Source organism: Pan paniscus, chromosome 15, assembly GCF_029289425.2.
Source record: "Pan paniscus chromosome 15, NHGRI_mPanPan1-v2.0_pri, whole genome shotgun sequence".
In the NCBI taxonomy this organism is placed as follows: domain Eukaryota; kingdom Metazoa; phylum Chordata; class Mammalia; order Primates; family Hominidae; genus Pan; species Pan paniscus.
The window spans coordinates 81968814-81995813 of record NC_073264.2 but is presented as its reverse complement, the minus strand read 5'-3'; the positions used below and the strand labels follow the sequence as shown (position 1 = coordinate 81995813).

At 37.0% G+C, this 27000-nt stretch overlaps 1 protein-coding gene across 4 annotated transcripts in view; it reads left to right on the top strand.

Annotated features, from left to right (window-relative positions):
- Positions 1-27000, top strand: part of CEP128 (centrosomal protein 128) — a 447679-nt gene that overhangs the window by 42081 nt on the left and 378598 nt on the right. For all 4 annotated transcript variants that reach the window (XM_057299772.2, XM_063596092.1, XM_034937939.3 and 1 more), the window contains one exon: positions 3779-3851. In XM_057299772.2, the coding sequence (XP_057155755.1) occupies positions 3779-3851 (73 nt within the window). The remainder of the gene's footprint in view (positions 1-3778; positions 3852-27000) is intronic.

Below are 27000 nucleotides of genomic sequence, written 5' to 3'. Positions count from 1 at the left end.
TGGAGTTTGTCAGTGGACATAAGCCATTGTAGAATCCAATACTTAAGCTTTTAGTTGAAATCTTTGAGGGTCAGTGGTTAACATCTGCCCCATCTTCACAATTTTGTCAATTCTGGATAGTCCCCAAGAGCTGTTATTTAATTTAAAACTTCTTTACTGTCTTTTCATTTTTGTCATCACCAGTGGCAGGTGGCTTTCTGTTGGAGGCCATGTTTTGCTGAAAAACAAAGATTTTTATGCCTTCTTAAGAATTACAATCCATATACAGCAAATATTAGGAACAATAAAGCTGAATTGAAATTTGTTTACCATATTTGCTTGCTAACTCCAGCTATCTAAATCATACCACACACCAGTTCTGTGTTGCTGCAACAAAGATAGTCAAAACTATAAATGTTAATTCTATGAATATCAAGTATAGGCTGTAATGAGAATGAAAGATTCTACCATTATTACTAGTTCTATTAGCTAATATTATTGAGCCCTTATTTCGTGATTTAATTCTAGTAACTACCCTTTGAGGTAATCATTATTTTTTTCTCTATTTTATGGATGAGGAAGTGGGCACAGAGAGATGAAATAACTCAGCTCTCTAGAAATCAAACAGGAGGGTTGTAGTGGAGTCAGAATTAAAATCTAGGCAGTAAGGCCCCAAAGCCTCTGTTCTTTATCACTTACAGTATATGGTGGTTCAAAATCATTTTCACATGTGGCTGATATGAATAAAGCATTTGAATTCCTGGATTGTGAGATATATTATTGAGCTATATTGCTAACCTTTTAAACTGGTAAGACTTAGTTAATTTAATATTTAGGTTATTATTTTTTTTTACAAGCTGATAAAATTAACACAATGACATTAACACTTTAATGTATTGTAGGAATGGCTTTATTACATGACCATTATCCATTTCAAGGAAGGGTATACATTAAGCACTGGGAACATGAGTTATAGGGAATAGTTGTCTTGTAAGAAGATTCAGGGGAAGTTGCAGGGATGATTTAGTTGATTAGTTTAAATGATCATTTGAGTAACCAATATTGGACTGGGCTGTTAGTATCTGGTAATAGTTTTTGTGATCTCTAGGCTGGTAAGATCTGGTAATAGTCTTTGTGACCTAGAGGCATGTTTGAGGCAGAAAACTTTGTTTTACCCAAAATAGGAGTTAGGTTTCTTGGGAAATGAGGTGGCTTACTTTTGTGAATGTGTAAAATTTCTGGATGCCGTTCTGCTTTACTTGTACTACAGATTCTTACTTCATGTTTATAAAAATAATGGACAGGAAGTTAAAAAGTTTAACTTTCTATTTGATGTTGAAAGGTTGGTATTCTCATTTAATTACTGATTTTTCACTTTTGATATTTATTACAAAACATACATTGAATAATAAAAGTACACTGGGAAGCAAGCTTTTAGAAAGGATTAAGTAAAGTTTAATTCAGAAATCACCTACTTTGGATGCCATATGAAGAATTGATTTGGGCGGGGCACAGTGGCTCAGGCCCATAATCCCAACATTTTGGGAGGCCGAGGCAGGTGAATCATTTGAGCTCAGGAGTTTGAGACCAGTCAGGGCAACATGGTGAAACCCCGTCTCTACTAAAAATACAAAACAATTAACCTGGAGTGGTGACACATGCCTGTGGTCCCAGCTACTTGGGAGGCTAAGGTGGGAGGATTGCTTGAGCCCAGGAGGTTGAAGCTGCATTGAGCTGAGATGAGTCACTGCACTCCTGCCTGGGTATCAGAGTGAAACCTGTCACAAAGGAAAAAAAAATTGATTTGAGGAGGGCGAGATAGAAGTCTGTTGCACTAGTATATGAGAGTTGATGATGGCCTGACCCAGGATTATAGCAGGAGAGAGATGGACAGGGGTGTGTTTGAAGATACTGTTTTTGGAAATCAAAGAGACAGGATTGGGTAATGGTGGGTGAGGGAGAATAAGGATGACTCTAAGATTTTCAATTTGAATAACTAGGTAGATGGTAATTCCACTTCCTGAGATATGGAAGACTGGTTTGGGTAGGTGAGGTGTAGAGAGTTTGGCCTTGGATATGTTATGTTTAAGATGCCTGTGAGACATTCAAATGGAAAGTAAAATATTCAGCTGGATATTTACTATGGAGCTCAAAGGAAAAGTCTCTGTTGAGGTAAAATTTAAGAGTGGTCAGCATGGAGAAGTGTCATTTGGAACCATGGGAATGGGTAATACCAAGAGAGAAACTATAGGGAGGATATCAAGGACAGGACTGAGTTGCAAGGAGTTATAATATTTAGGAATCTTATGATAGAAGGAGCTGAGCTGAGATGGAATAGCTAGTGAGATGGGGGAAATTCTAGATAGCATAGAACCACAAAAGCCAAGAAAGGGGCTCTAATATTTATGGGTGTTGTGTCAGGTTCTTGCAGTTTGCTCATTTTTATTATTCTTTGGTATTCCACTGTGTGGATATACAGCAATGTATTTTAACATTCTATACATACATACAGAAAGACATTTTCAGAGGTTTAAAGTCTTTGAAAATTTATCTTTTTAAGGTAACTTCTTTTTGAGGAAATTACCTAAGGATATATAAGTTAAATAAGATTGTAACCAGGAAATAGAAAGATAAAGATATTAAGAAATAGTAAAATTAACCTGGGGATTCAGTGAAAGTAACCCTGGAATGACAATCATGGAGCAGGCCCAGGAAGTATTCACTCTAAATTAGAGCAGGAAAGTAAGTGTCCTTTGAGAAGAAGGTCATCAAAAAGAGTGAAATAGATGATTTGTTGACCATTCAGTAAGAAGTGGGAGGAAAATATCAATGATGTGATAAGTAAGGCCCATATAAAGCCAAAAGATAATGAGAAAGCTTGGAAAAAACAAGAACATAGGAAAGTTATGATCCAAGTGTGAAGCTGACTAAAATGTGAGCCTAACAGAATGTGAGCACAAAGCATCAATTCCATCAATTTCATAGGATGGAATAATTCATAAAATTCATAAGATGTATAAATATATTACATAAAACTCTACAAGTAACCAATAGAACTAAAAATGGTAATAACATAATCTGAAATTAGAGAATGAGCTAAATATTTCAAAACAGTCCATCGAAAATGTCTCGAGTTGAACATGATGAAGGCAACCAGCAAAATAATTAATAATGGAAATGGTTGTGCATGATTCACAGAGGGAAGTGCAGCCAGAAGTAAGACAGTGCAAGACAGAAGGGCTTTTTCTTTTCGTTGTAAATCTTTCTGTACGATTTGTTTGTTTATCATGTATGTTATTAATTTGATGAGAAACAAGGTAATGGGAGGTCGGTTAGTGAGGATAGAGTTTGTACAGCACACTTTTCTTTATGAATTGCTAGAAAGAGGGTGTAAGATCAAGAGTTTTTGTTTTCTTTTGTCCCTTTCTCTCTTTTTTCTTAATTTAAAATGGGAGATATTGCAACCTGTGTGTTTATTGAGAGTGATGTTCCAGCGTAGCAGCGGTTCTCAAAGTTTGGTCTCCAGACCTGCAGACCTCTGTTCCTGCATCACTTAGGAATTTTAGAAAGGCACATTCTTGGGCCTCATCTCAGATTTGCTGATTTGAAATCTGGGGGGCGGGATCCAGCAGTCTGTGTTTTAACAAGCCTTCCACGTGTTTCAGATGTTTATAACATTTGAGAACCACTAAAGTAGAATATTTTGTAATAACATAATTATCATGTTATACATTTCACTCGTTCTGTGTATTTTCTAAATATCCAAATTTAAATCTTTTTTTTTTTTTTTTCTTCCTAGGTCAGATGCCGAAACAAAAAGGGCTTTGGAAGAATTGACTGAAAAACTTAATGAAGCCCAGAAACAAGAAGTGGTGAGATCTCTTTTTTAATAAAAAGTTTTATTTCACATGTAGAGAGAGGATGGGTAGGCTGGTCATAATCACAGTGAAGTTTAGTAGAGTTTAACCTTTTGCGTGGTATGTCCCATTTTGTCTAAAAGTGTGTTCTTGTAGCTCTTATAAAATGTTCATGAATTTTGGGTACTTATATTTGGTATATTTATATTTAGGTATATTTATTTGGTATTTATATTTAGGGATTTATATTACAGTATTAGCATATTAGAGTCAACATTTGTTTTAACTAGGTTAGAGTTTATGATGACTATTTGAAAGATAATTTAAGTTTTACTGGCTCTGATTTTTCTGTAGTTTTTATGAAATGATATTTGAGAAGTAAAGAATTCTTTCACAGTAGTTTTGTAGCACTCCCCATTTTCAGGTCATCTCACGTGTGTAATTACAATTGCTACAAAGACCTCTTTGCTGTCTGTTTTTGTCTGATATGGTTCCACTTGAAAATACTCCTAATTCCCAATCTTTATTATCTCAAAGTCATATTGTTGACACTCACTGTTCAGTGATTTATTTTTATTAAATCACTATCCTTGGTGGAATTAAGGTAGAAAAATAGTCTATATAGTGTTCATTTCTTTTTATTGTTTTTCTTTTTAGGAGGAAACCGTTAATGGTCACTAAACTGTTGCAAATTTATCAACTTCAGGAGTGTATTTATTCATTTATTTATTTCTCATAATACCTTTTTTTCAAGGAAAGTTAGCAAGATTTTCTCCTAATATATTTTATTCAAATTGAAAGTTTCCTAGTCAAAGTAGATAATTTTTCTCCAGTTGTTAATTTGTTTACAGTTCCTTACATAGATATGTTGAGTTCATTCTGGAGTTTGAATTTATTGGCTGAATGTGCTAGGAGATAAAAAGATCAACTAAGTTGATCTTTTTGAAAATAGGGTATTTGAAAATTTCTCTTGTAGTGAAATTTGCTTATTTTAAAAATATGAATAAACACTTGGCTACATAAAAATACTTTTCTTTTGTGTTTTTGGTATTAAGTTTTTTGTGAAGAGCCTTGGAAAGGTGAAGATACAATGCCTGTCTTCTGCTGAAGTAGACAACATCTTTCCAATTAATGTGTGGCAATGTGGTATCTAATGTGGAATATCAAGATATATTTTTTTTTTGCATAAAGTTCTAGATTTTTTCGGATGTACCAAGGGCACCTTCAATTTACATTGTACCAGTCTAAAATATCTAAAACATCACATACTTCAAAAAAAGGACTTTTCTGCGATTAACAGATTGGTGCTTTTCTTAGTTAATTGCAATAGTTCACACGAAATCTGTGCTATTCCCTGATTTACATACTAAACAGGAGCTGAAGTACACATTTAAGAATGTTGCTCTAAGGTCCTCTTTAACTTACTAAGTAATATGCTGTCTCTTCTCATAAATTCTAGAGTGGAACCTGTTACTTGACAAAGGAAACTGCTGAAGTTCTATCTTCTTTTTTTCTTGTTTCTTTTCATTTTTATAATGTTCTTAATGAGACCGTCTATTGAATTTTAATCCAGTTTAATTTTCCATCTTTTCTTTTGTGATTAGTACTTTTTTGACCTAAGAAGTCATTCCCTATACTTAGATCACGAAGATGTTCTCTTATGTAATCATTTAGAAGATTATGGTTCTACCTTTCACATTTAGATGTGATATTTACTTGAAATTGGTATTTGTGGTATGAATTAGGAGGAATACATTTCATATGAATGTTTAATTGATTAACTTCCATTTATTAAAAGGACTACTCTTTCCCCACTACTTTACAGTCGTATCTTTGTCATAAATCAAATGTTCATATACACAAACATCTGTTTCTGGACTCTTTAATCCCCTAGTTTATTTGTCTATCCAAGTGCCAGTATTCCACTATCTTGATTACTGTTGCTTTATATTTAGTTGTGATAGGGATAGAGTAACTCCAAGATAAGGACACATCCATCACCCCCAAAATTTCTTACCCACCCTGCCCTGATTTGCCCTTTCCTTGCCCCTAAAACTCAAGTTTAAATGTAACTATACTTTTTTTGTTTTGTAAATTTTATTTTGTGCATTTAAGCTATGCAACATGATGTTATGGGATATATGTAGATAGTATAAAGATTATTACATTGAAGTAAATTAACATATCTGTCATTTCACAGTTACCCATTTTTTTTTTGTTTTGGTTTGTGGCAAGAACAGCTAAAATGTACTTATTTAGCATGAATCCCATATATAGTACAGTTTTATTATCTATAGTTCTCATGTTATACTTTAGATCTCTAGACTTGTTCATCCTACATATCAGCTACTTCGTGTCCTCTGACCTGCATCTTCCCATTTCATCCCCTCTACCCTCTCTGTCCCTGGTAACCACTGTTTTGTTCTCTATCTCTGTATATTTGATTTATTTTTGTAGATTCCATATTTAATTAGTGAGATCATGCAATATTTTTCTTTCTGTGTCTGGCTTATTTCACTTAGCATAATGTCCTCCAGACCCAGCCATGTTGTGGTAAATGAAAAGATCTCATTCTTTTTTAAGGCTGAGTAATATTTCATCGTATATATGTACCACAGTTTCTTTATTCATTTGTCTATCAACAGACACTTAGGTTGTTTCCATATCTTGGCTATTGTGAGTAATGATGCAATGAACATAGGAATGCAGAATCTTTACAAGGTGATGATTTTATTTCCTTTGGGTATATGCTCAGCAGAGGGATCACTGGGTCATATGGTAGTTCTATTTTTAATTACTCTTTCTGTATACTCTTGTCAACATTTGTTATTTTTTGACTTTTTAAAATAATAGCCACCTTTGCAGCTGTGATGTGGTATCTCATAGTGGTTTTGATTTGCATTTCCCTGATGATTAATTATGTTAAATATCTTTTGATATAGCTGTTGGTGATTTTCGTCTTCTATGGAGAAATGTCTATTTAGATTCTTTGCCTGTTTAAAAAAATTGGATTATTTGTTTTTCTACTATTGAGATGTATGAGTTCTTTGTAAATTTTGGTTATTAACCTCATCAGATATATTGTTTGCCAATATTTTTCTCAATTTGTAGGCTGCTATTTCATTTTGTTGATTATATCTTTTGCTGTATAGAGCCTTTTTAGTTTGAAGTAGTGCCATTTATTTATTTTTGCTTTTGTGGCCTTTGCTTTTGGTTTGATACCCAAAAATCATTGCCAACGTCAGTGTCCAGGAGATTTTCCACTATGTTCTCTTATAGGAGTTTTATAGTTCCTGGTCTTACATTTAGGTCTTTTATCCATTTTGAACTTATCTTTATGTATGGTATAAGGTTCAGATTCTTTTGTGTGTGAAATTCCAGTTTTCTTAGCACCATTTATTGAAGAAACTCTTCTTTCCTCATTGTATCCTATTGGTGCCCCTGTCAAAAATTAGTTGACCATATCTGTTTGGGTTTGTTTCTAGGTTTTCTGTTCTGTTCTATTGGTGTATGTGTCTGTTTTTATGCCAGTACCACACTGTTTTGATTACTATAGCTTTGTTATATAATTTTAAATCAGGAAGTATAATTCCTCCAACTTTGTTTTTCATTCTTGGAATTGTTTTAGGGTCTTTATGTTTCCATACAAATTTTGGGATTTTTTTTTTTCCTGTGAGGAATGCCATTAGGATTTTGATATGGATTATGTCAAACCTGTATTTTGCTTTGGGTAGTATGGATAATTTAAGAATATTAATTCTTCTGATTCATGAGGATGGAATATCTTTTCATTTATTTTTTCATTATTTTGTCTTCAATTTCTTTCATCAGTGTCTTATAGTTTTCTGTGTACAGGATTTTCACCTTTGTTAAATTTATTCTTCAGCTGTTTTTTAATTTTTAAAACATGAAATATACATATTTCGTGAAATATTTTTATTCAGGCATGCAATATATAATAATCACATCAGGGTAAATGGGAGTATCTATCACCTCAAGCATTTATTCTTTGTTACAAACAATTCAATTATACTCTTTTAGTTATTTTAAAATGTACAATTAAATTCATATTGACTATGGTAGTGCTGTCAAATACTTGGTTTTATTCATTCTTTCCAGCTATTTTTTTTTTTTTTTTGCACCTAGTAACCATTCCATCTCCTCCTCACCCTTCCAACTATCCTTCTCAGCCTTTGGTAATCAATCCTTGTACTCTCTGTGAATTTGACTGTCTTAATTTTTAGCTCCTACATGTATTGTTTTTCTTTCTGTGCCTGGCTTATTTCACTTAACATAACAGCCTCAAGTTCTATTCATGTTTTTGCAAATCACAGGACCTCATCTTTTTTTTGGCTGAATAGTACTCCATTGTGTATAAACACCACATTTTCTTTATTTATTCTTCTGTCAATGGACACTTAGATTGTTTCCAAATCTTGGCTATTGTGGATAGTGCTGCAATAAATGTGGGGGTGCAGATATATTTTTAATATGCTGACTTCCTTTGTTTTGGGTATATACCTAGCAGTGGGATTGCTGGATCATGTGGTAGCTCTGTTTTTAGTTTTTTGAGGACCCTCCATACTGTTCTCAAAATAGTGCTTACACTAATTTACATTCCCATCAACAGTGTGGGAGAGTTCTCTTTTTTCCACACCCTTGCCAACATTTGTTACTTATTGCCTGTCTTTTGGATAAAAGCTATTTTAACTGGGGTGAGGTGATGTCTCATTGTAGTTGTGATTTGCATTTCTCTGATGCTCATTGATCTTGAGCACCTTTTTGTATACCTGTTTGCCATTTGTGTGTCTCCTTCTGAGAAATGCCTGTTTCTTTTGCCGATTTAAAAATAAGATTATTAGATCTTTTCCTATAGAGTTGTTTGAGCTCCTTATGAATAATGGTTATTTTGTTTTTATTTTTATTTTTAATTAAACTTTAAGATCTGTGATACATGTGCAGAACGTGCAGGTTTGTTACATAGGTATACATGCGCCATGGTGGTCTGCTGCACCCATCAACCCATCATCTAGGTTTTAAGCCCCGCATGCATTAGGTATTTGTCCTAATGCTCTCCCTCTGCTTGCCCCTCACCCTGCAACAGGCCCCAGTGTGTGATGTTCTCCTCTCTGTGTCCATGTGTTCTCATTGTTCAGCTCCTACTTATGAGTGAGAACATATGGTGTTTGGTTTTCTGTTCCTGTGTTAGTTTGCTGAGAATGATGGTTTCCAGCTTCATCCATGTCCCTGCAAAGGACAAGAACTCATTTTTTTTAATGACTGGATAGTATTCCATGGTGTATATGTGCCACATTTTCTTTATCCAGTCTATCATTAATGGGCATTTGGGTTGGTTCCAAGTCTTTGCTATTGTGAATAGTGCTGCAATAAACATACATGTGCATATGTCTTTATAGTAGAATGATTTATAATTCTTTGGGTATACACCCAGTAATGGGGTTGCTGGGTCAAATGTTATTTCTGATCCTAGATCCTTGAGGAATCGCCACACTGTCTTCCACAATGGTTGAACTAATTTACACTCCCACCAACAGTGTAAAAGTGTTCCTATTTCTCCACATCCTTGCCAGCATCTGTTATTTCCTGACCTTTTAATGATCACCATTCTAACTGGTGTGAGATGATATCTCACTGTGGTTTTGCTTTGCATTCTCTAATGACCAGTGATGGTGAGCTTTTTTTCACATGATTGTTGACCACATAAATGCCTTCTTTTGAGAAGTGTCTGTTCATATCCTTTGCCCAGTTTTTTGGTGGGGTTGTTTGTTTTTTTCTTGTAAATTTGTTTAAGTTCCTTGTAGATTCTGGACATTAGCTCTTTGTCAGATGGATAGATTGCAAAAATTTTCTCCCATTCTGTAGGTTGCCTGTTCACTCTGACGATAACTTCTTTTACTGTGCAGACGCTCTTTAGTTTAATTAGGTCCTATTTGTCTATTTTGGCTTTTGTTGCCATTGCTTTTGGTGTTTTAGTCATGAAGTCTTTGCCCATGCCTAAGTCCTGAAAGGTATTGGCTGTGTTTTCTCCCAGGGTTTTTTGATTTTAGGATTTATGTTTAAGTCTTTAATCCATCTTGAGTTAATTTTTATATAAGGTGTAAGGAAGGGGTTCAGTTTTAGTTTTCTGCATATGGTAGCCAGTTTTCCCAGCACCATTTATTAAATAGGAAATCCTTTCTCCATTGCTTGTTTTTGTCAGATTTGTTAAAGATCAGATGGTTGTAGATGTGTGGTGTTATTCCTGCAGCCTCTGTTCTGTTCCATTGGTCTGTATATCTGTTTTGGTACCAGTACCATGCTGTTTTGGTTACTGTAGCCTTGTAGTATAGTTCAAAGTCAGGTAGAGTGATGCCTCCAGCTTTGTTCTTTTTGCTTAGGATTGTTTGGCTATGCAGGCTCTTTTTTGGTTCCATATGAAATTTAAAGTAGTTTTTCTAATTCTGTGAAGAAAGTCAATGGTAGCTTGATGGGAATAGCATTGAATCTATAAATTACTTTGGGCAGTGTTGCCATTTTCATGATATTGATTCTTCATGTCCATGAGGATGGAATGTTTATCCATTGGTTTGTGTCCTCTCTTATTTCCTTGAGCAGTGGGTGTAGTTCTCCTTGAAGAGGTTCTTCATGTCCCTTATAAGTTGTATTCCTAGGTATTTTATTTTCTTTGTAGCACAGGTGAATGGGAGTTCACTCATGATTTGGCTCCCTGTTTGTCTATTATTGGTGTATAGGAATGCTTGTGATTTTTGCCCATTGATTTTGTATCCTGAGACTTTGCTGAAGTTGCTTATCAGCTTAAGGAATTTTGGGGCTGAGAAAATGGGGTTTTCTAAATATAAAATCATGTCCTCTGCAAACAGAGACAATTTGACTTCCTCTCTTCCTATTTGAATGCCCTTTATTTATTTTTCTTGCCTGATTGCCCTGGCCAGAACTTCCAATACTATGTTGAATAGGAGTGGAGAGAGAGGGCATCCTTGTCTTGTGCTGGTTTTCAAAGGGAATGCTACCAGCTTTTGGCAATTCAGTATGATATTGGGTATGGGTTTGTCATAAATAAGTCTTATTATTTTGAGATATGTTCCCTCAATACCTAGTTTCTTGAGTGTTTTTAGCATGAAGTGCTGTTGAATTTTGTCAAAGGCCTTTTCTGCATCTATTGAGATAATCATGTGGTTTTTGTCGTTGGTTTTGTTTATGTGATGGATTATGTTTATTGATTTGCGTATGTTGAACCAGCCTTGCATTCCAGGGATGAAGCCAACTTGATCGTGGTGGATAAGCATTTTGATGTGCTGCTGGGTTTGGTTTGCCAGTATTTCACTGAGGATTTTCGCATCAACGTTCATCAGGGATATTGGCCTGAAATTTTCTTTTTTTGTTTTGTTTCTGCCAGGTTTTGGTATCAGGATGATGCTGGCCTCATAAAATGAGTTAGGAAGGAGTCCCCCTTTTTTCTATTGTTTGGAATAGTTTCAGAAGGAATGATACCAGCTCCTCTTTGTACCTCTGGTAGAATTTGACTGTAAATCGGCCTGGTCCTGGGCTTTTTTTGGTTGGTAAGCTATTAATTACTGCTTCAATTTCCAAACTTGTTATTGGTCTATTCAGGGATTCAACTTCTTCCTGGTTTAGTCTTGGGAGGGTGTTTGTGTCCAGGAATTTATCCATTTCTTCTAGATTTTCTAGTATATTTACATAGAGGTATTTATAGTATTCTCTGATGGTAGTGTGTATTTCTGTGGGATTGGTGGTGATACCCCTTTTATCATTTCTTATTGTGTCTATTTGATTCATCGCTCTTTTCTTCTTTATTAGTCTGGCTAGCAGTCTATCTGTTTTGCTAATTTTTTCAAAAAACCAGCTCCTGAATTCCTTGATTTTTTGAAGGTTTTTTTGTGTCTCTATCTCCTTCAGTTCTGCTCTGATCTTAGTTATTTCTTGTCTTCTGCTAGCTTTTGAATTCTTTTGCCCTTACTTCTCTAGTTCTTTTAATTATGATGTTAGGGTATCGATTTTAGGTCTTTCACACTTTCTGATGTGGGCATTTAGTGCTTTAAATTTCCCTCTAAACACTGCTTTAGCTGTATCCCAGACATTCTGGTACGTTGTGTCTTTGTTCTCATTGGTTTCAAAGAACTTCTTGATTTCTGCCTTAATTTTGTTATTTACCCAGTAGTCATTCAGGAGTAGATTGTTCAGTTTCCATGTAGTTGTGCAGTTTTGAGAGAATTTCTTAATCCAGAGTTCTAATGTGATTGCACTGTGGTCTAAGAGACTGTTTGTTATGATTTCCATTCTTTTGCATTTGCTGAGGAGTGTTTCACTTCCTATGATGTGGTCAATTTTATAATAAGTGCTATGCAGTGCTAAGAAGAATGTATATTCTGTTGATTTAGGGTGGAGAGTTCTGTAGATATCTATCAGGTCTACTTGGTCCAGAGCTGCGTTCAAGTCCTGAATATCCTTGTTAATTTTCTGTTTCATTGATCTGTCTAATGTGGACAGTGGGATGTTAAAGTCTCCCACTATTATTGTGTGGGAATCCAAGTCTCTTTGTAGGTCTCTAAGTACTTGCTTTATGAATCTGGATGCTCCTGTATTGGGCGCATATATATTTAGGGTAGTTAGCTCTTCTTGTTGCATTGATTCCTTTACCTTTATGTAATGCCCTTTGTCTTTTTTGATCTTTTTGTTTTAAAGTCTGTTTTATCAGAGACTAGGATTACAACCCTTGCTTTATTTTTTGCTTTCCATTTGCTTAGTAAATATTCCTTCATCCCTTTATTTTGAGCCTATGTGTGTCTTTGCATGTGAGATGGGTCTCCTGAATACAGTACACCAGTGGGTCTTGACTGTTTTTCCAATTTGCCAGTCTGTGTCTTTTAATTGGGGCATTTAGCCCATTTACATTTAAGGTTAATATTGTTATGTGTGAATTTGATCCTGTCATTATGATGCTAGCTGATTATTTTGCCCGTTAGTTAATGCGGTTTCTTCCTATTGTCAATGGTCTTTACAATTTGGTATGTTTTTGCAGTGGCTGGTACTGGTTTTTCCTTTCCATATTTAGTGCTTCCTTCAGGAGCTCTTGTAAGGCAGACCTATTGGTGACAAAATCCCTCAGCATTTGCTTGTTTGTAAAGGATTTTATTTCTCCTTCATTTATGAAGCTTAGTTTGGCTGGATATGAAATTCTGGATTGAAAATTCTTTTCTTTAAGAATGTTGAATATTGGCCCCCACTCTCTTTTGGCTTGTAGGGTTTCTGCTGAGAGATCTGCTGTAGTCTGATGGGCTTCCCTTTGTAGGTAACTTGACCTTTCTCTCTGGCTGCTCTTAACATTTTTTCCTTCATTTCAACCTTGGAGAATCTGACAATTTTGTGTCTTGGGGTTGCTCTTCTCGAGGAGTATCTTAGTGGTGTTCTCTGTATTTTCTGAATCTGAATGTTGGCCTGTCTTGCTAGGTTGGGGAAGTTCTCCTGGATAATATCCTGAAGAGTGTTTCCCAACTTGGTTTCATTCTCCCCATCACTTTCAGGTACACCAATGAAACATAGGTTTGGTCTTTTCACATAGTCCCATATTCCTTGGAGGCTTTGTTTGTTCCTTTTCATTCTTTTTTCTCTAATCTTTTCTTCATGCTTTATTTTATTTAGTTGATCTTCAATCTCTGATATCCTTTCTTCCGCTTGATTGATTTGGCTATTGATACTTGTCTATGCTTCGCGAAGTTCTCATGCTGTATTCTTTAGCTCCATCAGGTCATTTTGTTCTTCTCTAAACTGGTTATTCTAGTAAGCAGTTCCTATAACCTTTTATCAAGGTTCTTAGCTTCCTTGCATTGGGTTAGAACATTCTCCTTTAGCTTAGAGGAATTTGTTGTTACCCACCTTCTGAAGCCTACTTCCATCAATTTGTCAAACTCATTCTCTGTCCAATTTTGTGCCGTTGCTGGAGAGGAGTTGCGATCATTTGGAGGACAAGAGTCATTCTGGTTTTTGGAATTTTCAGTATTTTTGCACTGGTTTTTCCTCATCTTCATGGATTTATCTACCTTTGATCTTTGATGCTGATGGCCTTTGGATGGGGCTTTTCTGTGGGCATCCTTTTTGTTATGTTGATGTTACTGCTTTCTGTTTGTTAGTTTTCCTTCTCACAGTCAGACCCCTCTTCTGCAGGTCTGCTGGAGTTTGCTGGAGGTCCACTCTAGACCCTATTTGCCTGGGTATCACCAACAGAGGCTGCAGAACAGCAAATATTGTTGTCTGCTTCTTCCTCTGGAAACTTCGTTCCAGAGGGACACCCACTTGATGCCAGCCGGAGCTCTCCTGTATGAGGTGTCTGTTGACACCTGCTGAGAGGTGACTCCCAGTCAGAGGGCATGGGGGTCAGGCATCCACTTGAGGAGGCAGTCTGTCCCTTAGCAGAGCTCGAGTGCTTTTCTAGGAGATATGCTACTCTCTTCAGAGCCAGCAGGCAGGAACGTTTAAGTCTGCTGAAGCTGTGCCCACAGCCACCCCTTTCCCCAGGTGCTGTGTCTCAGGGAGATGGGAGTTTTATCTATAAGCCCCTGACTGGGGCTGCTGCCTTTCTTTCAGAGATGTCCTGCCCAGTGAGGAGGAATCTAGAGAGGCAGTCTGGCCCCAGGTACTTTGCCATGCTGTGGTGTTACTCACAGTCAGGGTTAACACTATGAGGGGAAAACTGCCTACTCTAGCCTCAGTAATGGTGATGCCCCTCCCACCACCAAGTTCGACTTCAGACTGCTATGCTGGCAGCAAGAATTTCAAGCCAGTGGTTCTTAGCTTGCTGGGCTTTGTGGGAGTGGGACCCGCTGAGTGAGACCACTTGGCTCCCTGGCTTCAGCCCCCTTTTAGGGGAGTGAACAGTTCTGTCTCGCTGGGGTTCCAGGCACCACTGGGCTACAAAAGAAAAACTCCAGCAGCTAGCTCGGTGTCTGCCCAAACAGCTGCCCAGTTTTGTGCTTGAAACCCAGGGCCCTGGTGGTGGAGGCACACAAGAGAATCTCCTGGTCTGTGGGCTGCAAAAACCATGGGAAAAGCGTAGTGTCTGGGCCGGATAGCACAGTCCCTCACAGCACAGTCCCTCATGGCTTCCCTTGGCTAGGGGAGGGAGTTCGCCAGTCCCTTGCACTTCCCCGGTGAGGCAATGCCCCACCCTACTTCTGCTTATCCACTGTGGGCTGCACCCACTGTCTAGCCAGTCCCAATGAGATGAACTTGATACCTCAGTTGGAAATGAAGAACTCTCCCACCTTCTGTGTTGGTCTTTCTGGGAGTTGCCTACTGGAGCTCTTCTTATTCAGCCATCTTGGCAGCTCTCTGTATAATGGTTATTAATCCCTTGTCAGGTTGATAGTTTGCAAAATTTTCTGTCATTTTCTGGGTTGTCTCTTCATTTTGTTGATTGCTAACTTTGCTGTGTGCAAGCTTTTTAACTTGATGTGATCCCATTTGTCCGTTTCTGCTTTGGCTGCCTGTGCTTTTTGGATTATTACTCAAGAAATCTTTGCTTACTCCAATGTCCTGGGGAGTCTGGTCCCCAGTGTTTCCTTGTAATAGTTTCATAGTGTGAGGTCTTAGATTTAAGTCTTTAATCTATGTGATTTGATTTTTGTATATGTCAAGAGATAGCGATCTAGTTTCATACTTCTGCATATGAATATCCAGTTTTCCCAGCACCATTTAAGAGATGTTCCTTTTCCCAATACAGGTTCTTTGCAACTTGGTCTAGAATGAGTTTGCTGTGATTGTATGGATGTGCTTCTGGGTTTTCTATTCTGTTTCATTGGTCTATGTTTCTGTTTCTATGCCAGTTCTATGCTGTTTTGGTTACTATAGCTGTGTAGTATAATTTGAAGTCAGGTGATGTGGTTCCTCCAGTTTTGTTCTTTTTGCTCAGGATAGCTTTGAATATTATGGGTCTTTTGTAATTCAATATTAATTTTAGGATTTTTTTTCTATTTCAATGAAGAATGTCATTGGTATTGCATTGAATCTGTAGATTGCTTTGGGTAGTATGGACATTTTAACAATATTGATTCTTCTAGTCTATTAACATAGAATATCTTTCCATTTTTTAATGGTTTCTCTTTAATTCCTTGCATCAATCTTATATAGTTTTCACTGTAGAGATCTTTCACTTTTTTGGTTAATTCCTAAGTATTTAACTTTTATCTTTAGCTATTGTAAATTGGATTACCTTCTTGATTTATTTTCCAGTTTGTTTGCTGTTGACATATAGAAATGCTACTGAGTTTTGTATGTTGATTTTGTATCCTGCAACTTTACTGAGTTTATCAGTTCTAGCAGTTTTTTGATGGAGTCTTTAGGTTTTTTTCAAATAGATAATCATATCATCTGCAAACAAAGATAATTAATTTGACTTCTTCCTTTTCAATTTGGATGCCCTTTATTTTGTTTTTTCCCACTCTCAAAGATTCAGCCTTTATTTTGTTTTATTTAAAAAATTTTTTTATTTAAAATTTTGCGGGTAGGTAGTAGGCATGTATATACTTACAGATACATGAGATGTTTTGATATAGGCATGCAATGTGTAATAATCACATCAGAGTAAATGGAGTATCCATTACCTCAAGTGTTTATCCTTAGTGTTACAAACAATCCAATTATACTCTTTTAGTTATTTTAAAATGTACAATTAAATTCTTATTGACCGTAGTCACCTTTTTGTGCTATCAAACACCAGGTCTTAGTCACTGTATTTTTTTATACCCATTAAACTTCCCTTCCTCTTACCCATCCTCCCACTACCCTTTCAGCCTCTGGTAACCATCCTTGTACTCTTTATCTCCATGAGATCAATTGTTTTTATTTTTAGATCTCACAAATAAGTGAGAACATGTCATGTTTGCCTCTCTGTGTTGGCTAATTTCACTTAGCATAATGACCTCCAGTTCCATCCATGTTGTTGGAAATGACAGAAGCCCATTCTTTTTATGGCTGAATAGTACTCCGTTGTGTATAAGTACATTTTCTTTATCCATTCATCTGTTGATGGACACTTAGATTACTTCCAAATTTTGGCTATTGCGAATAGTGCCGCAACAAACATGGGAATGCAGATGTCTGATACACTGATTACCTTTGTTTTGGGTTTATACCTAGCAGTGGAATTGCTGGATCATGTGGTAGCTCTGTTTTTAGTTTTTTGAGGACCCTTCATACCATTCTCCATAGTACTTGTACTAATTTACATTCCCACCAACAGTGTAGGAGGGTTCTCTTTTTTTTCCATACCCTCACCAGCATTTGTTATTGTCTGTCTTTTGGATATAAATCATTTTAACTGGGGTAAGATGATATCTCCTTGTAGTTTTGATTTGTATTTCTCTGATGATCAGTGATGACCTTTTTGTATGCCTGCTTGCCATTTGTATGCCTTCTTTTGAGAAATGTCTATTGAGCTATTTTGCCCATTTTAAATTGGATTATGAGATTTTTTTTCTGATAGAGTTGTTTGATCTTATATATTCTGATTATTAATTTATTGTCAGATGAATATTTTTTGTCATTCTGTGGGTTGTCTCTTCATTTTGTTGATTGTTTCCTTTGCTGTACAGAAGCTTTTTAACTTGATGTGATACCATTTGTTCATTTTTGCTCTGATTGCCTGTGCTTGTTTGGATGCCCTTTCTTTATCTTGTCTTATTATTCTAGCTAGGACTTCTAGTGCTATGTTGAGTAACGGTGGTGAAAGTGGGCATTCTTGTCTTGTTCCAGATCTTAGAGGAAAGGCTTTCAGTGTTTCCTCATTTGGGGTGATAGTTGCTGTGAGTCTGTTGTATATGGCTTTTCCTATGTTGAGGTATATTCCTTGGGTACTCAGTTTTTTGAAGGTTTTTTTTTTTATCATTGAAGGGTGTTGAATTTTATCAAATGCCTTTTTAGCATCAGTTGAAATGATCATATGGTTTTGTCCGGCATTCTGTTTATATGATGTATCTCATTGATTAATTTGCATGTGTTAAGCCATCCTTGCATTTCTGGGCTAAATCCCACTTGGTATTGATGACCTTTTTTCAATGTGTTATTGAATTCATCTTGCTAGTATTTTGTTGAGGGTTTTTGCATCAGTATTCATCAGGGATATTGGCTTGTAGCTTCCTTTTTTGATGTGTCTTTATCTGGTTTTGGTATTAAGATAATACTGCTCTTGTAAAATGGCCAATATTACTCTATTACTCTTCTTACTCTATTTTTTGGAATAGGTTGAATAGGGTAAGTATTAGTTCTTTAAATGTTTGGTAGAATTCAATAATGAAGCCATTGGGTTTCAGGGTTTTCTTTGCTAGAAGACATGTTACGTCTTTTATCTCTTTACTTGTTATTGGTCTGTTTAGCTTTTGGATTTTCTCATGGTTCAATCTTTGTAGGTTGTGTCTGTCTAGGAGTTTTCTTCTAGATGTGTTTTAGATTTTCCAATATATTGGCATATAGTTACTCATAGTAGCCACTAATGATCCTTTGAATTTCTGCAGTAGCAGTTGTAATGTCTCCATTTTCACCTCTGATTTTATTTATTTGGATCTTCTCTATTTTTTTCTTAGTTAGTTTGACTAAAGGTTTGTCAATTTTATTTATCTTTTCAAAAAACCAACTTTTCATTTCATTGATCTTTTGTATTTTCTTAATTTCAATTTCATTTATTTCTACTCTGATCTTTATTATTTCTTCTACTAATTTTGGGTTTGGTTTATTCTTGCTTCAGTTTTTTTTTTAATGCTATCATAAATGGAACTGTTTTCCTGATTTCTTTTTCAGTTAGATAATTGTGTATAAAAATATAGTAATTTCTATGTGTTGATTTTGTATCCTTTACTGAACTTATTATTATTATTATTATTTTTATTTTTGAGATGGAGTCTTGCTCTGTTGCCCAGGCTGGAGTGCAGTGGCGAGATCTTGGCTCACTGCAACCTCCACCTCCGAGATTCACGCCATTCTCCTGCCTCAGCCTCCCGAGTAGCTGGGACTACAGGCGCCCACCACCATGCCCAGCTAATTTTTTGTATTTTTTTTTTTTAGTAGAGATGGGGTTTCACTGTGTTAGCCAGGATGGTCTTGATCTCCTGACCTCGTGATCCACCCACCTTGGCCTCCCAATGAACCTTATTATTTTTAATAGTTTTTTTGTGTGGAATCTTTGGGGTTTTTGATGTGTAGGACCATTTCCTCTGCAAATAGAGATAACTTTACTTCTTTTCAAATTGGATGCATTTTATTTCTTTTTTTGTCTGATTGTTCTTGCTGTTACTTTTAGTAGTATGTTGAATAGAAGGAGAGGGGGCATCCTTGCCTTGTTCTGGATTGTAATGGAAAAGCTTTCAGTTTTTCTTCATTTTTATAATGTCCACCATGGGCTTTTCATAAATGGCTTTTATTATGTTGAGGAACTTTCCTTATATGCCTAAACTGTTGACAGTTTTTATCAAGAAAGTATGTTGGACTTTGATAAATGCTTTTTTTTTCTTATCAGTTGAGATTATAATGTGGTTTTAATCTTTTGTCCTGTTAATATGATGTATGACATCAATTTGCATATGCTTAATCAGCCTTGCATGCCAGGAATAAATCTTATCTGGTCATGGTGTATAATTTTTTTGATGTGTTGTTGGCTTTGGTTTGCAAATATTTTATTGAAGATTTCCATCAGTGTTCATCAGAAAGATTGTCATAGCTTTCTTCTCTTGTGATGTCTTTATCTGGCTTAGGTTTCAAAGTGATAATCCTTCATAAAATGTGTTTTGATGTAGTTCTTCTAGCTCCATTTTTTGGAAGAGTGTAAGAAATTTTGATATTCTTACTACTCTTAATTGTCTTTGATTTTTGACAGCGTGATTATAATATGACTTGAAGAGGATCTCTTTGAGTTGAATCTGTTTGGGAACATTTGAGCTTCGTAGATCTGGATATCTGTATTTTTTCCAAGACTTGGGGGGGTTTTCAGCAATTATTTCATTAAGTAAACATTGTTTTCTTTGTCTTTTCTCTTTATGAAATTCCCATAATGTGAACATTTGTTTGCTTGATGGTTTTTTATAAGTCTTTACTCTTTTTCGTTCTTTTTTCCCCTCTGGTTGAGTCATTCAAAATACTCATCTTCAAATTCACAAACTGTCTCTTCTGTTTGATCTAGTCTGCTGTTGCAGCTCTCAATTTTATTCTTGTCTCATTGATTGAATTCTTCAGCTCCAAGATTTATGATTGGTTCTTTTTTTAATGACATGTATCTCTTTGCTGAATTTCTCATTCAGATCATGAGTTGTTTTCCTGTTTTTACTGAATTGTCTATTTGTATTTTCTTGCATCTCATTGGAGTTTTTAGAGTATTATTTTGAAATTCCTTTGGGGGCAATTTATAAATTTTTGTTTCTTTGGGATCAATTACTGTATAATTATTGTGGTCCTTTGGTGGTGTCATATTTCCTTGCTTTATCATTTTTTTGTGTGTCCCTGTGTTAATTTCTGCCTATCTGGTGGTACGGTCACTCCTTCCAAACTTCACAGAGTGGCTTTTATAAGGGAAAACATTTAGCTGCAGATGGGCCTGAGGGTCCTGGCATGGCAGAGTGTGGTGGCTCTGCTTCTGTGTTAGTGCAGTGTTGTAGTCTCTATGAAGTTTTTTCAGTTGTGATCAATGTTAGTGATACCTGCAGAGCCTCAGTGGTCTAGGCTGAAGGAATTTGTGGTAGTGACAGTGACTGTGTAGGTTATTAGAGCAAGGGGTTTAGGGATTCTCCTGTTTTTGTCTTCCTTAGAGTGGGGATTCTTAGCTGAGAGGATCTCTCTTGAAGTTGGATCTGACGTGGTTCACAGGCAGCTACAGTGGCACTGGGATCCACAGCACAGATGCTCAGAGTGGTCGTGAGGTCAGACTCTTGCACACATTGTCTTCTGAAACTTGTAGCACCTGGGACTTGAGGCACAGAATCACTCTCCAAGGCATGAGTGGATGCAGTTCTTCCAGTAAGCTAAGGTTTGTTGCTCTAAGGGACAACCTGGTAGCTCAGGCCCAGGGGGTTGGGAAGCAGCTGTGGTTCTTACCCATGGGAGCAGGCACCACACTTGTATGGCTCCAACGAGGAAGGGGTGCTCCAGAGGCTCAGGCCCTGGGGTTGGGCACAACTGCAATTTGGGACCTAGAACCAACAGGGCACAGTAGAAGGCTGGACTCCAGGTTATGAGGAACCATGCAGTGGTGACTCTGTACTCTAAGATGGTGGGATATGGTAGTAACCTAAGTTTTAAGAGGCCAGGTGCAACAGCAGCAAGGACTGAGGAATGGCAATATACCACTGTGGCTTGGATGTCAAGTGGTGGAGAGAAGCACAGAGATGACTCCATTCCTTGAAGAGGTGAGGTGCCTGAGTAGCTTAGACAGTAGAGGGCTAATCTAGTTCCAGGTAGATGGGGTGTTTTCTGGTTCTTGGGCATGGAGGGTGGAGTGGCACAGCTCAGCCATGGCTCTTATTCCCTGGGATGTGAGGCACTGCTAAAAGTGCAGCTACGTGAGTCAGTAGAGCCTCTGGATTCCTGGGTATATGGTGTCATGTCACCTGTGTGCTGGAAGGCGCAACTGCTCTAATATGCTGGAGGACCAGGGTCCCTGCTGGGGGAGGGGCTGCTGCTTCACCAATGGCATGGTGTTGAAGGAGACTTCTCTGGTGTGTAGGAGGCCAGAGGTCCCTGTGTGACAGAGCACTACCTCAGCTGTACCATGCGGGGTGCCACTTCTCTGGTATGTAGGAGGTCTGAGGTACCCAGGCGGTAGGGTGCCACATCTGCTCTGGCTCCAGAGGCATAAATTCTCCAGTATGCCAGAGGCCTGAGGTACCTGCGGTCGGGGGTGGGTATTGTCTTGTCTGTGGCAACTGTTGTGAGACTGTTCTAGCACTTCAAGGCTCTGGGTCCCTGGGAGTGGGGCATCCCTTCAGCTTGGTCTTAAGGGGAGGATATAGCAGTGACTGAGATGGGGATATGCAGTGACTGAAGTAGCTTGTCCCTAGGTGGGGAAGGGTGACCCCAACTGGGGGGATGAGATGGTGGAGGCAAGGTGATTCCTTTCCTTCCCTGTGCAGCCATTCTGGCTTTTTGTGCCCTATAGAATTTCTGTGGCTACCTTGCTGTTCTCATTGCTCTCCTGTAGTTATTTTGGTTCAAAATGTGTTTTTTGTGTGTGTGCCTTTTCTTGTGGTGGAGAAAGGTGCTAGGAGCTTTTAGTTGGCCAGCTTGCTGATGTCACTTGAAGAAGTTTTATATCTTATACATTTTTTTTACAACTTATTTCTTGAATTTGGTATCTTTCATGCTATTTTATAGGGTATCATTAAATATTTTTTTTAAGGTCAGTGTAACACTGTTTTGATTTGGAGGATTTGCTGTATTACATTTAATGTAAATGTTGATTTCATTTATTTAAATCTACCATCTTACTATTTGCTTTCTCTTGGACCCACTTACTATATTTCCATTTTTTGTGTGTGTTTTTTTTCATTTTTATTAGTTTTCATTTTTCTGTATTCCACGTCTATTAGCTTTCTAATTATATCTTTTTATTCCTTTGTTAACCTAGGGATTACAACATGTGTCTTTAAAATATCAAAACTAATATAAATTAATTCTTTTAGCTCTTTCCAGAAAATGCAAAGATCTTATAGCACCTCAACTCCATAAACCCCGCTTTTCACTTTTATGCTATTTTGTTATTTAATTTTGTATTTAATTGAGCCTTAGAAGGCATGACTATTATTTTATGCAATAATGGTTTATTTAGGTTTACCCTTAGATTTACTGTTTTTTGTTCTTCAGTCCTTTCTGCATTTTTCAGATTGCACATCTACCTTAAGAACATATTTTAAGATTTCCTTTAGGGTGAGTGTACATATGCCTGAAAGTATCCCGTCTAGAATTTCCTTTAGAGCGTGTGCTTTGGTGAAAAATCTTCTCTGTATGTGTCTGAAAATTTCTTTCACTTTCTATGTTGAAAAATTTTCACTGGATATAAAATTCTAGATGGGCCATTTTCCCTCTATTCTGTATTTTAAAGAAATTTAATCATTTGGGGGTTTTATTGCTTCTATTGAGAAATCAGACACTAGTCTTATTGATGCTTTTTTTTTTTTTTTTTGAAATGGGAGTCTTGCTCTGACACCCAGGCTGGAGTGCAGTGGCACGATCTCGACTCACTGCAACCTTTGCCTCCCAGCTTCAAGCGATTCTCTTGCCTCAGCCTCCCAAGTAGCTGGGACTACAGGTGTGTGCCACCATATCCAGCTAATTTTTTGTATTTTTAGTAGAGATGGGGTTTCATCATGTTAGCCAAGATGGTCTCGATCTCCTGACCTTGTGATCCACCCTCCTTGGCCTCCCAAAGTGCTGGGATTACAGGCATGAGCCTCCGCGCCCGGCCTGAAGCTTTTTTTTTAAGGTGTAATAGATTTTTTTCTCTAATTGCTTTTGGGTTTTTCTTCTTTGTCTTTGTTTTTATTTATAGTTTTACTGTGATAAGCTTAGTTGTGTGTGCGTGTGTGTGTGTGTGTTTTGACTTGTTGCTTGCTGCTTATAGTACCATTATCTCTTCAAAAATTACTTTTATTCTTTGTCTCTTCTTTTAGGACTTCACATTTCATATAATCTTGAACTTTTGACTTCATCCCCTTTGTCTCTTATGCTCATTTCTGTCAGTTTTAATTCTTTCTTCTTTCTTTCTTTTGAATATTTTCTTCTATATAGCACCTCAACTCCATAAACCCCGCTTTTCACTTTTATGCTATTTTGTTATTTAATTTTGTATTTAACTGAGCCTTAGAAGACATTACTATTATTTTATGCAATAATGGTTTATTTAGGTTTACCCTTAGATTTACTGTCTTTTGTTCTTCAGTCCTTCCTGCATTTTTCAGATTGCACATCTACCTTAAGAACATATTTTAAAATTCCCTTTAGGGCGAGTGTGCATATACCTGAAAGTATCCCATCTAGAATTTCCTTTAGAAGGAAATTTTTATTTCTTTTTATTTAGTAACTTAATCTCTCTTCAACTGAGGCAAGCCTATTAAACCCACTCACTGATTTTCATTTTAAGTCATTGCAAGTTTCAGTACTAGAATTTTCATTTGATTGTTTTTAACTTTGTAATTGTTTTCCAAAATCATCAATCTGTTTATCTGTGTCTCATAGCTTCATTATCTAGATCTTCAATGTGTCTGTTTCGATTGTCTATTATCCTTTGCTTTTCTTGGACTTTGATCACATTGTTTTGTCCTACTGTTTATTTTTGATTCTTTAGTTATTTTTGTTTGATGACAGAAAGCCTATTTTATTTTCTGCCAACAAAATTTGAATAGATAATTTGAGGCTTAGGACATTATTATGTATGAGAATATAGACATTTACTTTTTGTTATAGACTAGGGTCAGTAGCAATCTTGGATTAGTCTTATTACTTGTTGTTGAGATACTTAATAAACTTTGGTACTGGGTCTTAAGTATTTCTGGTTCACCCTTGCTACTTGCGTATAGCCCTTCAGGATTCCAGTCCAAAGGCTAAGAGAGTGATTAATCAGGGACCCATTACTTGCAAGTCTCTCAACTCAACACTTTTTCTCATTTAACTTTAAGAATCTGGTAAAAACTTTGTTCAGCTTCTCAGTGTCTCAGCTGCCTTTTCTGAAATGAGCTGATATTTCAGGGGAAAAAGTCGTTCTAAAGGATAGACCATTCTCTCCGGGTTTCTTTCTTCTGCATGTTATTCTTATATTTCCTTATTACTTTTTAACTTCCCAGTGTTTTAAAAAACAGTTATATTTGGCCAGGCGCGGTGGCTCACGCCTGTAATCCCAGCACTTTGGGAGGCTGAGGCGGGCGGATCACGAGGTCAGGAGATCGAGACCATCCTGGCTAACACAGTGAAACCCCGTCTCTACTAAAAATACAAAAAAATTAGCCAGGCATGGCGGTGGGCGCCTGTAGTCCCAGCTACTCAGGAGGCTGAGGTGGGAGAATGGCGTGAACCCAGGAGGTGGAGCTTGCAGTGAGCCAAGATGGCGCCACTGCACTCCAGCCTGGGCGACAGAGCGAGACTCCGTCTCAGAAACAAACAAACAAACTATATTTAAAATATTCTTTCTAGCTTTCTAGTTACTTTCAACTGAATTATCTAGTCTGTTATTTCTGGAAGTGAAACTCCTTTAATCTTTTTTATATATCCGATGTCATTACTATGTTTGCTATTTCCTTTCTTTCTTTTTTTTTTTTTTTTTTTGGAGACAGAGACAGAGTCTCACTCTGTCACCCAGGCTGGGGTGCAGTGGTGTGATCTCAGCTCGCTGCAACCTCCACCTCCTGGATTCAAGTGATTCTCCTGCGTCAGCCTCCTGAGTAACTGGGATTACAGTTGTACGCCATGACACTTGGCTAATTTTTGTATTTTTAATAGAGACAGGGTTTCGCGATGTTGGCCAGGCTGGTCTCAAACTCCTGACCTCAGATGGTCAGCCTGCCTCAGCCTCCCAAAGTGCTGGGATTACAGGTGTGAGCCACCCCACTGCACCCAGGGTATGTTTTCTAATGCACAAGATTTGACTAAGTTTTTCAACTGTTGCCTGAGGCTTCTTTCACTTGCTATATAGATATACATCTTGTGAACATGCTTGTTGTATTAGTTTGTTTTTATGCTGCTGATAAAGACATACGAACTGGGCAATTTACAAAAGAAAGAGGTTTAATGGACTTACAGTTCCACATGGCTGGGGAGGCCTCACAATCATGACGGAAGGCAAGGAGGAGCAAGCCACGTCTTACATGGATGACAGCAGGCAAAAAGAGAGAGCTTGTGCAGGGAAACTCCCGTTTCTAAAACAATTTTATTTAAAATATTCTTATTTTATTTAAAATATTTTATTTAAAATATTCGTGATGTTAAAAATATCACGGGAATAGTGCAGGAAAGACCCGCCCCCATAATTCAATCACCTGCCACTGGGTTTCTCCCATGACATGTGGGAATTGTGGGAGTTACAATTCAAGATGAGATCTGGGTGGGGACACCACCAAATTTTATTACTTCTAAACAGGATTTGATCTAAATTCAGATATCCTTAATATTCTACTGAGGTCCCTGTAAAGCTGAGTGAGCCATGGTCATATCCAGCTGTACTGTCATGCTGTTTTTTGAAACTATTAGATAGTTAGGATGGTTTCAATTTGGGGTTTAATAGTACTAATTTGCATAGTGCACATTACATTTATTGTTTCACCTTTCACCACGTGACAAGAGAACCCATAATAAACAGTTATCATTTTATTTGGATTTCTTTCACATAGCAAATAAAACTAGTAAGTATTATCTATATATAGTCTACAGTTTTACTTTGTATTTAAAATGTAGCCACTGAGTAAAAAGTTAGCAGTTAGCTGAATTCAGAGAGAGCTCAAACTCTTTCACATAATTATTGCCATGCATCAAGAATGACTCCATATCACATAAAGTGCAACTGGATGTCACTCCTCACTGGTGCCCAGCTCATTGGTGTAATTGCTGTATAAAACATGCTAGTTTACCCAGTTATCCCCTCTGCCCAGCTCATGAGGACACAGCCTTTTATATTGTCTAAACCCAGAAAATTGTGCCCACATAATTGTACACTCAGTTGAATTGTTCATGTGCCAGTTCCTTACATCAAGTTGTGATGTTACACCTTGTTTTGTGCTTTGTGTAATTTGCTGTTAAAGTAAGATTGTCTCATAATTGCACGAAGGGCATCTCAAATTTCTTATGGGTGTGTATAGTCCTGATTAAGAAAAAAATGTCCAAAGTGAAACTTAATAATAACATTGTTGGAATTAAGAAGGTCTTCTGAAGGCCACATGATGTTTGTTTCCAGGGCTTAATATAGACTTTGTGACTCATTCCAATTGAAGTCAACATTTATGTTTTATAACTGGTCGATGTATTGTGTTGTATTTGTGAATTCATAACCTGCTGTCAGAGAAGATGGTTTCATTATTTGAGTGTTAAGCTTCTCAGAGACTGCAGCTGTTTCCCCCGCTTCAGATTTAAGTTTAAAATAAAATTACCAAAATGATGCACCTTCACT